The following is a 13,353-nucleotide window of genomic DNA, read 5'->3' on the forward strand; positions in this document are numbered from 1 at the left end:
GATCAAGGAAGATCCCCTGAAAAATTTCTGATAGGAGAGATGGCCCACATGATCCAACACTTCAGAGCATTTCTGTTGCAGTTTCATCTGAGTTCTATATGCAGAACAGCCCTAAGAATGCTGGCTGAGATGACCCAGCTGCACAGAATACTCTAGTAAGAACTTCACCATAATCCTAAATTTTCTTGGGTCCCATAAGATTACCAGCGCCTCCAATCAGCAGGAAGTAGTCTAGAAAACTACATCCGCATTCCCAAAAAATGGATTATGGATGTCTGTTTTTTGTTTAATGTGTTGGTTGCAAGTTGTTATGGATAATGATTAGAAAAAAAAGTTAAATAAAGGAAACTAGATTCAAGGTTCTTGTTTTGAAAAGAAAATAGGAGAAAACAGATATGACAGGATAAAAGGATAGATTACCGAATCTACTTTGAAGAAAAAAGAAAGGATATAGGTATGATAAGATAAAAACATAGATTTCTGAATCTACCTTTGGAAAGAAACTGCTAGTTTTAAATGTTTTACATTGGATTGGACTTTTGTATATTGCATACAAATTCTGTGTATTGAGATTAATTTTGTTAAAACATACTATACATACATTTCTACTCTTGTTCAAGGTATTTTACCAATATAATTCATTTAACAATGTAATGCAAATTGCTAGTCTTTGAAAATTATTATCAACTGTTCAGGATAATAAGAAAATACAGGTTAGTAATATTAGTCATCTATTATAACTGAACTTGTAGTCACATTAGGTATGTTTTTAAGGTCAAACAAAGATATATTTTAGATATACAGGTCATCTTAAAACACTTCAAAGATCTACAGAATATGGCACTTAAGATGCTTTACTAACATAGGTTCCTCTTTTTTATGACAATGAGCTATGTCTGCTCCTGGTAGCACCAATCTACTTCAGAGATGATAACGGGCATCGAAGCAACACCACAAGGATTTTACTTTCTTTGTGGCAAAGTAAGCTGCTGTACAAGAAAATGCCCTTGTCCTGACTGCTGATAGTATGTTGTCCTAATTGAACAAGCCAGACACAAAAGAAAGTGATTGACAAACATTGTCAAGGCAAGGAGGTACAGTCCTTCAAGACATCTTGCTTTGCAGAATGGTCTGTTGGATATGCTAGGCATGTAAGCCAAAGATGGAGATGCACCAATGTTGCAGAGGAATTTTGGGTGACTGTCCAGATATTTCCTGCTTACTCAGTTACTATTATTTCCTTCTTGTGTCTCTGAGGGAGTTGAGACAGTTAATAGTTTTCCTTGTTTACCTGATGCAGAAAGCAAGTTACAACAGAAAGTAAATTAGGTATAAGACTTTGAACTAAGAAAGGATAGATATGGAGTATTTTCTCTGAATTTGTCAAATGCAAATTGACTAGATATTGTTGATGTCTTTATTGCCTGCATATATTGTATATAGCTATTATACTTATTGTATATAGTTTTTGTTACATTAGTTATAACTTTCTTTTTTATTTTAGACAAAAATGTAGTGGCATTTCATTTGTATTTTCATAAATAAAGCTCGCCTGAAGATCAGAAAAGGAAAACAGCCACACTGACCACCCTTACAGACCAGGCAGCAATGATACACACCTTTAATCCCAGTAGCCACACTCATTTGCCAAAGAAACCAGGGGGTAGCAGTGCACAACCTTAATTCCAGAACTAAAGAAGATTATAAAATGGGAGGAGACAGCTCCCAGACACAGTCTCATTCTGAGGTTTCCTGGAGGCAAGATCACCATTTTCGAACTGAGATCGACATAAGAGCCACTGGCTGGCTGCTTTGCTTTTCTGGTCTTCAGGTTGAACCTCAATATCTGTCTCTAAGTTTTTATTAATCATGCTTCAAGAGAGAATCATAGAAAAGAAAAGGGGCCGGGCATGCCTTTTATCCCATTACTCAGGCGGCAGAGGCAGGTAGATCTCTGTGAGTTCCAGGTTAGCCTGATTTATAGAATAAGTTTCAGAACAGCCAGGGCTACACAGTGAAACCCTGTCTTGAGAAACCAAAAAGAAAACAAAAGAAAAGGAGAAAATTCTTTATCTAAAACAAAAACAAAAACAAAAAAAACAAAAAACAACCCCCCCCCCAAAAAAAATTAAATGAAAACAAGGCTTTACTGAGGTCAAAGACAGTGGTATACACTCTGCTTTGGTAGATTTGTGGTTTTAAATCTGTGTAAATCTTCAGATAAGTAACAATTTCATTAAAGGAAACAAAAAACTAAAATTTAAAACACTAAATGAGGGCCAGTGAGACAGTTTGTAGACAAAGTCACTTGTCATGCAAGCTGATAACCTGAGTGTAATTCCTGTATCCTATAGTAGAAGGAGAGAAACAACTCGTAAAAGTTATCCTCTGACATCTACATGTACACTGTGGCACTTGTACTGCCCACCATACAGACACTCACATGCACACACAATGTAATAATAAATACCAAAAAAATGAACACTAATATAAGAGCTGGAGAAATGGCTCAGTAATTAGGAGTGATTGCTGTTCTTCCAGAGGATCCAAGTTTGGTTCCAAGCACCCACAAAGGGTGGCTCATATCTGCTGTAACTCTCATCCCAAGCTTATCTAGTACTTCTGGCTTCCAAAAGTAACAACATTCCCATGTACGCACATACTCTTATCCAGTCAAACACAGAAACTTAAAATCAAAAGTACACTGTTAAGGCAATAAAACCTATTAAAAGATGAAGATGAAGAGATGGCTCAACATTTAAGATTGTTCACTACTCTTTTGGAGGACCAGAGTTCAATTTCTGGTACCCACAGATGCTTGTAATTCCAGCTCCAGGCCATCTGAAGCCCTCCTCTGGACGTGACAAGCATCCCTACTAAGGTGCACACTCATATATAAACACTCACCCATACACTAAGCAAAGCAAAATAAATCTTAAAAAAAAAAACAAACCCAAACATGGACTGGAGTGATGGCTGAGTGGTTCCTCCAGAGGACATGAGTTCCTTGGTTCCCGGCAAGCGCATCGGGTCACTCACAACCATCCGTCTGAAAACTGAGCTCATTTTATTGTCTGACAGGCCCGTATTCCCTCTCCAGCAAAGACCACTTAAAAAGTAAAGAAATTACTAGAAAACAATGTAGTCAAAGTAATTTATGCTCCTTTTCACTAAGGTATTAAGGAGTTGACTTTCATAACTTGTGTGCTGGAAGAATGTACAGGTACATGTACTCAATAGTTCTTCTGGTGTCCAGAATTTAGCCTTTATAATTCTAATTCCATTACAACCTTCTTGGTTTTAGCAACTTTACATCTTATTTATTTAAAAATGTCCAGGCAATCCTCAAATCAATGGGGGAAAAGAAAAAACAAACAAACAAACAACAAAACCAGTCACTAGAATCCTGCTTTTGTATTTATTAAGGAAACTCCAAAGAGAAAAGTGATCTGACTGACTTTACAGATACAAGACAGAACTACATAACAGGAAAGGGACAGAGTTAGTTCAGATCGTAGACCAATAAAAACAGCAAGATAAAAACATAAAACATCTGTCATGAGTATGTAAGTCTCTAATATATCACCCCTATATCATCTATATCATCACCCTTTAATATGCCACACACAATTTGCTTTTATTTCATGTGCATTGGTGTTCTGCCTGTGTATATGTCTGTGTGAAGGTGTCAGATCCTTTGTAACTGGAGTTACAAACAGTGAGCTGCCATGTGGGTGCTGGGAATTGAACCTGGGTCCTCTGAAGAACAACCAGCAATCTTAACTGCTTGCTGAGCCATCTTTCCAGCCTGACTATCTCCTCTTAAAACCTGTTCTATGTTAAAAATGACAAACTGGGCTGAGTGTATTGGTATATGGACATAACCCCAGCATTCAGGAGACTGAGGCAGGAGGACCCTAAGTAGAAGCCAGACCACACTGTAACACCATCTCGCTAAAAGCTGAGCTTTGTATTAGTCTTGTTATCTTTTAGTAATTTCCTCAAATCTCCCATATAATGCGACATTGAATAGAAAACCTTCACATGAATTAACAATTGCTTCATAAATAAAAATGCTACTTTCCTTCCTGTTTGTGACTATTAACACTGTTTCAGAGAGGTGGCAAATTCTTGCATCTAAAATGAAAGCCTACAAAAAAACTGAAAGGCACATTATGCCTTAAATGAGTTTTCTTGGTTTCATAAGCTTTTCTTATTTCTCCTTCAGAGAGCTTCAAAATTAAAATTAGCATTTGAAAGTATTCAAAAATCGTTGAAACTTGTGTTTAGCTTGGTGCTCTCCAGGTGCAGCTCTGAATGGAACAAACAGACCACTTGCTTTGTCTGAATTTAACAATTTTACAACCGCATTAACAAAAAGGTGACAACTCTATGACCTCACAAATAATCAGACCTTATATTTGGGTTAAACAATAACAACATAACTCTGAAATATAAAAATTCGTTTTCATAAATAAAATTAAAGACTATTATACTATTTATGAAATACCTTAATAGTACTTCCTGATTATGTGAGAAAGAAAAAGAGTAAATAAAAACTTAATTTTACTAAGATCACACTATGTTTTGGAGATTAAATATATAAGAAATACACCAACCACAGGTATGATGTAGCACAATATGGAAAACATATCAATGCAGCAACACTAAAGAACAAAAACACATCTAAATGGCAGTGTTCTAGAATATGCAGTGCCATAACCCTGTCTGGTCATCTGTGTCCCCAGATGCATGAGGATCATACCTTCTGACACAGTGTCAGTGTAAGTTAGATGCTGACTGTTAACTCTACGAATAGAAGACTTCATACAAAAGGTGACGATAAAGGATGAAGACATGAGAAGCTGAACAGTCAGAAAAAGAGAAACAGTATTTCAGACAGAAAGGACAATGAAGTATCTATCTTCAAAACATTCTGAAGTCAACTTTCAGCATTTTACTGCACAATTTACATCTATTTGTGTGTACACCATGACATTCATGTGAAAGGCAGAGGATAATTACAGCAACTGGTTCTCTCCTTCCTCTCTCTACATAGGTGCTATGGACTGAGTTCTGGCTGTCAGGCTTGTTGGCAAGCGCATTCACCCACCGAGCCACCTTGCTAGTTCTACTGCTTTACTCTACAATTTATTTCGTGTGTGTGTGTGTGTGTGTGTGTGTGTGTGTGTGTGTGTGTGTGTGTAAGGGAGTAGGTAGCCGTAGTCCAATCTAGCTTGGCTACATAGTTAGGATGGCCTTGAGTTCCTGGTCCTCCCGTATCCACCCTCAGGTTCTGACATTACTTGAAGTCAATTTTTTCTTAAATCTCTTCTCTCTTTATGATCTCTAGCTTCTTTGTGACAGTGTCTCTTGTTGCTGGCCTCCACCTCTAAGTGCTGGGTTTACCTGAAGTGGCACAACTGGGGAGGCAGTGTACTTTCTTCAGGTTATAAGTAATTTTAATTATTTGGTAACAATTTTTGAAGGGAAAAAATGTGGTGCTTGCCAAGTTTTGAAAAATTCTAGATGTATAAATATGACACTTCAGTGCAGTGTCACTGAGAAAGAACTTACACTGGATGTCTTCTTGGCCAAGGGTAAATACAAAGATACAAGACATGCAACTGTCCTAATAGCCCATGTGCACTGGAAAATATTACGTGGCTTAAAACATGTAATCTTAGTAACAGGGAAGGTTGACATGGCACCTGCACCTATAATCTGGGCATTTAGGAAGTAGAAGAAAGAGGGCCATGAGCTTAAGGCTGACCTTCGCAATATAATGAGAGTCAATCTTAAATGGGGGTGGGGCATGATGGCATTATTTTTTGATTTGTATAACTTTTTCATCAAAACATTAGAAAATTCTATTTGTTACTATTTCATATATAGCAAAATTAAAAGGTTGAGTGTAAGAAATTTAAAATACAAAATGAAAACTTTTAGGACAGTGAGACTCTGTCTTAAGAAAGGAAGAAAGGAAGGAAGAAAGGAAACAAAACAAAAATTGCTAAGGAGACCTGCTATGCAAGAATGAAGACCTGAGTTCTGATCCTGGCACCCACATAAAAGCCAGAAGTGGTCACATGTGCCTGTAATTCCATTGCTAGTGACACAAAGACAGGCAGATCCCAGGGCTTGCCAGTCAGTCAGTGTGTCTAAATTGGAGAGCTCTAAATTCAGCAAAACTCTATGCGTGCAAGTGAGGTGAAAAGCAATAGAGAACCATACCCAAAGTCAACCTTTGGCCTCTGCCGAAACGTGCACAGGCAAGCAGCCACGTGCCACATACACACCCCAACACAATTTAACTCCTGTAAAACATAGCAAAGTAACGAGAAACCATCTTTGCTATACCTACCTGACCAATATACTTGTTTTAATCAGCATAAACATTCCATATCTGCATTTTTTCCTGATTACCTGAGAGTTGTTTTACTATGAACACCAATAGCCTCACTTAACCTGGGGCATTGCCTGCTATCTCCACTTATGCTAATGAGTTCATCTGGACATGGTTCCTCCTGCTGCACGTCAATAGTCCTCATTGTCTTCACTTTCAGTTTCTGGACCATTCCCTTTTATCCCCATCCATGCTAAGTGGACTCAAGCAATTAAAAGTACATAAGGAAACTACAGCACCACATGCCTTGCTGTTTGTGTTGAGAATGGCAAATGCATAGTGATTAATCAGCAGACACAAGATGTAATGCTGTCCACACTAAAATGCTAGCAACAGAGGCTGGAGAGATGTCCAGTGATTGAAAATTCTTCCAAAGGACCCAAGCTTATCTCCAGCACCCTCAACTCAGTTACCAGAAGTTCACAATTGCTGATAACTTCAGTTCCAGAGATCGTCACACTCTCCTTTGACCTCCACAAACACCCATGTGACATGTGAATGCAAGTACATATATGGCATGTGCATACACATGTTCACCACTTTTTTTTAAAAACTAGCAATAAAATTCTATTTTACATAATTACTTATGGTTAATATGCTACAGTAGCTACAATTTGAGCAATTTAATTAAGGGATGGGTATTGCTTGGCCATGCACACTGAACCACAAGAAGCCAGGGCTTTAAAATCAACTTTCTTGTGTGCATTAGAAGGCGATCAATGCATGCAAAAAGAGTAAAAAACCAACAGATCTCTAAGAGACAGAAATGCACATGAACTCATTTTCCATCAGGAGTATTTGCTCTCTCTTTCCAGTGGCCTCATCAGCCCTCTTTCTTTTCCTCCCTGCTCCCTCCCCTCATGCATCCTATACTGGCTTAGAACTGGCTGTGCTGCTGATGACCTCCAACTTCTGATCCCCTTGCCTCCACCTCCTACGTACACGCACCAGCACGCCTGCCAACTTACGGGGATAAATCAGGGCTTCTGAGTACTAGGCAAGTACTCTAACAACAAAGCTAGATCCTTAGGAGTCTTTATATCCCAGCAAGGCAAGAGAGCACCTGTGCACATTGGCAAACCTACTTCTGTGAGAAAGAAGAGGCTGGAGCTGCATCGCTGGTCTGAGGACACATCCTTTAGCATGCATGCAGTTCCCAAATATGATCAGAAAGGGTCATGCCTAAGGAATGAGGACCATACTCTTTCTTCAGAAGTGGAACAAAAAGGTTTATGCTTTCTCAAATCACGAGCTAAGTGAGACGATCCAGGAACAGGACAATACTGGCAAGCTGAAATGGAAGAGACAACTAACAGTGGCTGCTCTGTAGATTTGGGCCTGAAGGTCAGTGCTAGTTTACATTGCTAATGCATAAACTGCTCACAGGTTATGGTTCTGTGCTATCTGACGCAGTACTTAGAAGTCAGGCTGTGTAGTTACCATTCTGCAGTCCCATCCAGAGCTGCTTGTGGTCTTTTTTCTGCATTTCATTGATGACTTGACTTTTATGTTTTAAAGCGTCAGCTTCTTTCATACATGACATAAAATGAGCTTCGACTGCATCCTTGGATGGACAGTGGAGAAGGTCTTTTTCTGGAAAACTCTATCAATGGAAACACACAGAACAAGCATACAGATGCATATTAGCTTCTAAAGAGAACATCCCCCATTTGCCAATGTTCCCAGCCCACCATATTTTATTATCACAATTACGACAAATAATTCTTAGAAATTAACTTAAAAAGCTTCACCAATTTGACACAACCCGTACTCTTCCCAAACAATCCTTAGCTGTGAGGTTATCTTTTGCAGGTTCCTAAGCATAACACATGTATAACACGTATAAGTGACACCAATAATCACAAATGAGTGGCCATTACAGCCAGAAAACGACTTACAGGAGAGTACTGACATTCCTCTACACCTGCTTTCAAAAGAAAGTTCACCTTGAGCCAGTCAGGGAAGGTAAGTATGGGAGACCTGGCCCCACCCCTCATCTGCCATATGGTGGCTGGAGAAAGATGTCCTCTCAGCATCAACGTCTGAGGCGGGTAGGAGAGTTGGCCCTAAGGTCATGGGAGAGGGAGAGCTGCTCCTGCCCCTCACCAGCTGCAACACTTGGGAGAGCAGGCCCTCTACTTCACCTGGGCAGCACAAAAGAGCCAATCCTATTGGTGATGTGGGTGAGCCAGCCCCAAAGCTGGGAGCATGGGAGAGCTGTCCCTACTAGTCATCTGTTGTGTAGCACCAGAGGCAGGGGAGAAATTGCCCTCCCCCAATCAACGCCTGAGGTAGGTGGCAAAGTTGGCCCTGATGTCATAAATGCTGGCGAGCTGTTTGGTTGAAGTGCTTGGAAGAGTGGCCCCTACTCCATGCATGGTCAACACAGCACTGCTGGCCCTGAAAGTGTAGGTGTGGGAAAACTGACCCTGAGGCTGTAAAAGTAGAACTGGCCCCACCCCTTGTTCATTGCTGCAAGGGTGAACTAGACAGGGCAATGCAGGAGAGCTCACCCTGGTGGTGAGGACAGGGGAGAACTGGCAGACGGACCAACGCTATAGCTGCCCAGGACCAGACCCAGGGTTATGACTTGGTTCATCCCAACATCTACCCCATCTGTGATCTGCTGGAGCATGTGAAGGTACCGGTCCTGCAGACCCAAAGCTGCAGGATTTCCACGACACAGGGAAACAACAGGAGGACTCCCAGTGAGGGCTCAGTATTGATAGTTTAGCAGAAACCAGGGGCCTCAAACTAGATCAAGGACTCTTTGCAATGAACACTTGTAAGTAAAGCAATATGAATTTAAAAAAAAAAAAAAGGAGGTCTACCTCAATCTAGGGAGGCTCTGAAATCTTCCATGATAGGAACTCAGAAAAAACAGGAGGCGGGGAGGGGGGCATGGGAGCAGTAATGCAAAACAGAGAGTTTGTGCAGTTAAAGCAGCTGAGTGAAGTATTGCAAGGAGTGACAAATGCCTTCACTACTCCTGGCTCCCACATGTGAATGTATCTTTTTCACGTCTACCCAAGTGAAAGTAAACGAGTTTTTTTTCAAACCTCACAATGAAATTACAAAAGATCTTTCCTAATATGCATTAGTCATTGTGTATACTTGCTTATTTTTCTGATCTAAACAAATTCTCAAAGATAAAAAGTATGATGCAATGTTTAATCTATCATTTATCTTCCAAATTAGAAGCACGACAAACTAAACTTAATTTCACTTTTATAAAAGTACTCTGAAAAGTTCCCTTTATATATCAGTTTGTTGAGGGGAGTGTCTTTTTTCTTTTCTTTTTTTTTTTTAATCACTTTGCACACATACTCCCCACTACATTCTAAAGACCAAAACCAGGACTTTTGGTATTTTACCACTGAACTAAATCCTCAGACCTCCCACTAGCTATTATAACTGTGTTATTTAATTAGAATGTCATGGACTGTCTGCAATGTATCTATATGTGTTAGAAGTAACTTAATAGCATTAAATCAAAACACTACTTAAGAGTAAGTGAAACAAACTCAGTCTATTAGCAAAGGCACAAAACTGATGGTATTTTATTAGAACAATTAAGCACATTCAAAAAATACATTACCCAAAATATATTTCCATGTCATATATAAAGAATCAAATATCTGATTAAACATAAGCTCTCACTGTTTTATTAGCAACTCACCTCTAGTACTAGATTGAGCTTTAGAAAGAAAAATATAAAGTCATAGTTTACAAATTTACTTTAATAAAAATCCTAAAATAAATTCTCAACATTACTTTGGTGAACACACACAAAATGTTGGGAAGGGAGGGCATGTTTCCCCCCGAATATTTTTTCTAATGGACTATTTTTCAAGAAAAGAACATACTGGGAAAAACAATCCCATGCCTGTTATAATCCCAGATTCAGTTGGTGGAGGCAAGAGGGACACAAGCCTGAGGGCAGCATGGGTAATGAAGACTCACAGCCCGCCTCCTTCTGTGCCCTTCCCAACCACAATCTCAAACATGGCAGCAGGTGCTCAAAATTTCAGTATTTGAAGACATGAATTCAAAGTCATGCACAGTTCAGGAACCAGCCAAAGCTATAAAACTCTATCTTAAAATACAAAAGAAAATGAAAGAAAGAGTTAAACAAACCAATGCTAAAATAAATGCACCAGATACCAAACTATTTCTTAATTTTCTTGAAATTCTAGTTCTACCAAGGTGTAACCTACAAGTTTAACTAGAACCAATCATCACTCCTTATTACAATCTATGGGGTATTTATGTCTCATCATGTCTCCTAGGTCCTATTTGTTGAATCTTTATAGATAAGAGTAGCTTTGCTCATTTTCCCCTCTAAGTACTGGTTTGCATACATTTACACACTTAAAACACCTATCCAAAAGCAAACACAAGCCTCAACCTCTGCTTCTTTTTGGCTTCAACCAAGATCTATCACCCCCAAGCCTTTTAGTTCTTATCAGTTCACTGCCACCAGTTAGCCAGCCTGGCTGGTCAGAGAAACACCTTCTAACACTTGTGACTCTTCTCCAGTCACACACAAGTTTCTGTTATCAGCACTTCCCATTTTCATCTTTCTCTGGCTTATTTGCTTTTCCAAAACTATTCTTAAATATTGGTGTGGTTTCTGCTTAAAGTATGCAACCTAGAACCCTTTTTATTCATTCCATATCCTTACGTTGAATAAGATCACATACTTCCATACCATATATGAACTGTAGATTATTAATATTGTTTCCTGCCAGGATCCTTCTTAGAACCTCCAGACCCACACAAGTCTAGTTAAGTGTCCCAGAAGTACAAGCAACTCAACAAATCCAAAGATAAACTAATGCCACCCCCCCCCCATTTTCCATAGCAAACCTAGTCTGGCTACACTGTATTCTAAATAGATCTGGAATTTCCCAGCTTTCATTACTCCACTACTCACAGTTCTGAAAACCCTTGCAACAGCACCCATGCAGCAGGTTCTGTTACTGTGATAAAACACTCTGACAAAAAGACACTTACAAGGGAGGAAAGGACTTATCTGCTCACATCTCCCAAGTAACAATCCATCAATGAGAAAAGTCAGAGCAGAAATTCAAGCAAGAACTTGAAGCTGAAACCATGGAGGAATACTGCTTGCTAACTCACTAACTAGGAGACAGATCCTCAACCAGTTTTCTTACACGGTCCAGGACTGCCTGCCCAAGTTATGGTGCCACTCACATAGACCTGAACTCTCCGATGTTATGTGCAACATGCCTGCACACAGTCTACTCTGATCTGGGCAATCTTTTCAATTGAGACTCTCAGGTGACTCTAGTCTGTGTCAAATTTATAGTTTTAGCTAACAAGGGCACATGCTTATAATTTTACAGCCTTGATGGTTTTGTACTTGGAGTCACAGTGAGCTCCCGAACACTAAGACCTAACCCTCTCCGTCAACTTTTTCTTCTTTTAGAACATAATCAAAGCCATCAAGAGTCTAAATTACCTCAGGGTCTGCCAGCCCCTCCCCCCCACTTCCCTGCACACACTCCCTGCTTTAAGCACCGAGTGGCTCTCATTGTCAGCACTCTTTCAGTTGTTCCAGCAACACTCATCTCTGTCTTAACATCAACTGTTAGAGTACTCTTTTCTTACAACATTCTTCCTCCTTGCCTAACCACTTACACATCTGGCCAAAGAGACTTCAGCTTCAGGTTCAGCTTCTATGGCACACTATTTAGAAACCTACACTTTCTCCCAAGTAAAGGTTAACCTCAGGCGATGCCTACAATGGATTCTGTTGTAGTAATACTGGCTGGGATTACAATAGTTGTTAACATATTTACAGGAAACAGTGCTCTGAAAAGTCCATAAAGTAAAGGGTACTCTCTTCAGTAAATCTTTCTTAAATAAGCCAAATTACTGAGGTGTGGTTCATACCAATGAAACATAGGAAGTTTTAGAGGAATAGACTTTAAATAACTATCAATCAAATGAGATAAAGAACATTACAACACATAAACAACCACATCCCCTCATTCCTCACCAAAAGTTAACCACAGTGGCTACCACCACCCTTATTCTCCACTAAAAGTTTACCACAAATACGATGGCTACCACCTCCCTCATTCTCCCCCCCAAAGTTAGTTTACCACAAGTTACTTTGTATACTGAGCCACAGGCACCCCTTTCTCTACCTCCAGCAATCACTAAGGTGGTATGTTGCAGCAGTTTTGTCCATAATAAATGCTCACAAATAAAATCATATATGGAAGTGTACAATTGACATAGTATACTCTTAAGATTCATCACACAATTGCACATATCAGTAACTGACTCCTCTGTTACTCAGCTGTCAGTGAATGAATGTCATCATGTATTTAGCCCTGAAAACCTGCTGCTAGTACGACCTTTACTTGGCTAATAAAGTCACTATGAATGGTCACATGCAAGAGTCCTAGCAGATATCTTTTCAACTTTCTAAATACACAGCTACAAACAACAATTAATGCCATTTAAAAAGGGGTGAGTTATTTTCTTGAAGTGACAGTACAATTTTAGACTCTGCTCAGCAACATTTACCGTTCTGGGTACTCAATGTCAAACTTTACCAGTCTTTTTCATTTTAGTCATTCTAGTGAGTGTAAAGTAATCTCTCTCTCTCTGGTTTTCATTTACATTTCCCTGATGACTAAACACAGTAGGCACCTTTTCATGTATTTATTGGTAATTTCATATGTTCTGCTAACTTTCTGTTCAAATCTTTTGCATTTGTTCCAAAGCAACTGACATATGAGCTAAGAGGCTGAGCATAATGTGACTTCTGTGTGTACTTATACAAATACTGCCCATGAGAAGCGGCAGGTGCACACTGAATTCTGTACCAGCTAAACAGATCTGAGCAGAAATGCAGAAAGTCTGAAGCCCCCACATTAGAAATATTTGATGTTAGCAGTCACACTCACAAA

General features: G+C 39.4%; 1 protein-coding gene across 5 annotated transcripts in view; it reads right to left on the reverse strand.

Annotated features, from left to right (window-relative positions):
* Nucleotides 1-13,353, reverse strand: part of Atg5 (autophagy related 5) — a 105,780-nt gene that overhangs the window by 63,380 nt on the left and 29,047 nt on the right. For all 5 annotated transcript variants that reach the window (XM_085691037.2, XM_048449022.3, XM_048449021.3 and 2 more), the window contains exon 5: nucleotides 7,847-8,009. In XM_085691037.2, the coding sequence (XP_085547163.1) occupies nucleotides 7,847-8,009 (163 nt within the window). The remainder of the gene's footprint in view (nucleotides 1-7,846; nucleotides 8,010-13,353) is intronic.

The sequence above is a fragment of the Myodes glareolus genome, chromosome 1, assembly GCF_982192425.1.
Source record: "Myodes glareolus chromosome 1, mMyoGla1.1, whole genome shotgun sequence".
Lineage (NCBI taxonomy): Eukaryota > Metazoa > Chordata > Mammalia > Rodentia > Cricetidae > Myodes > Myodes glareolus.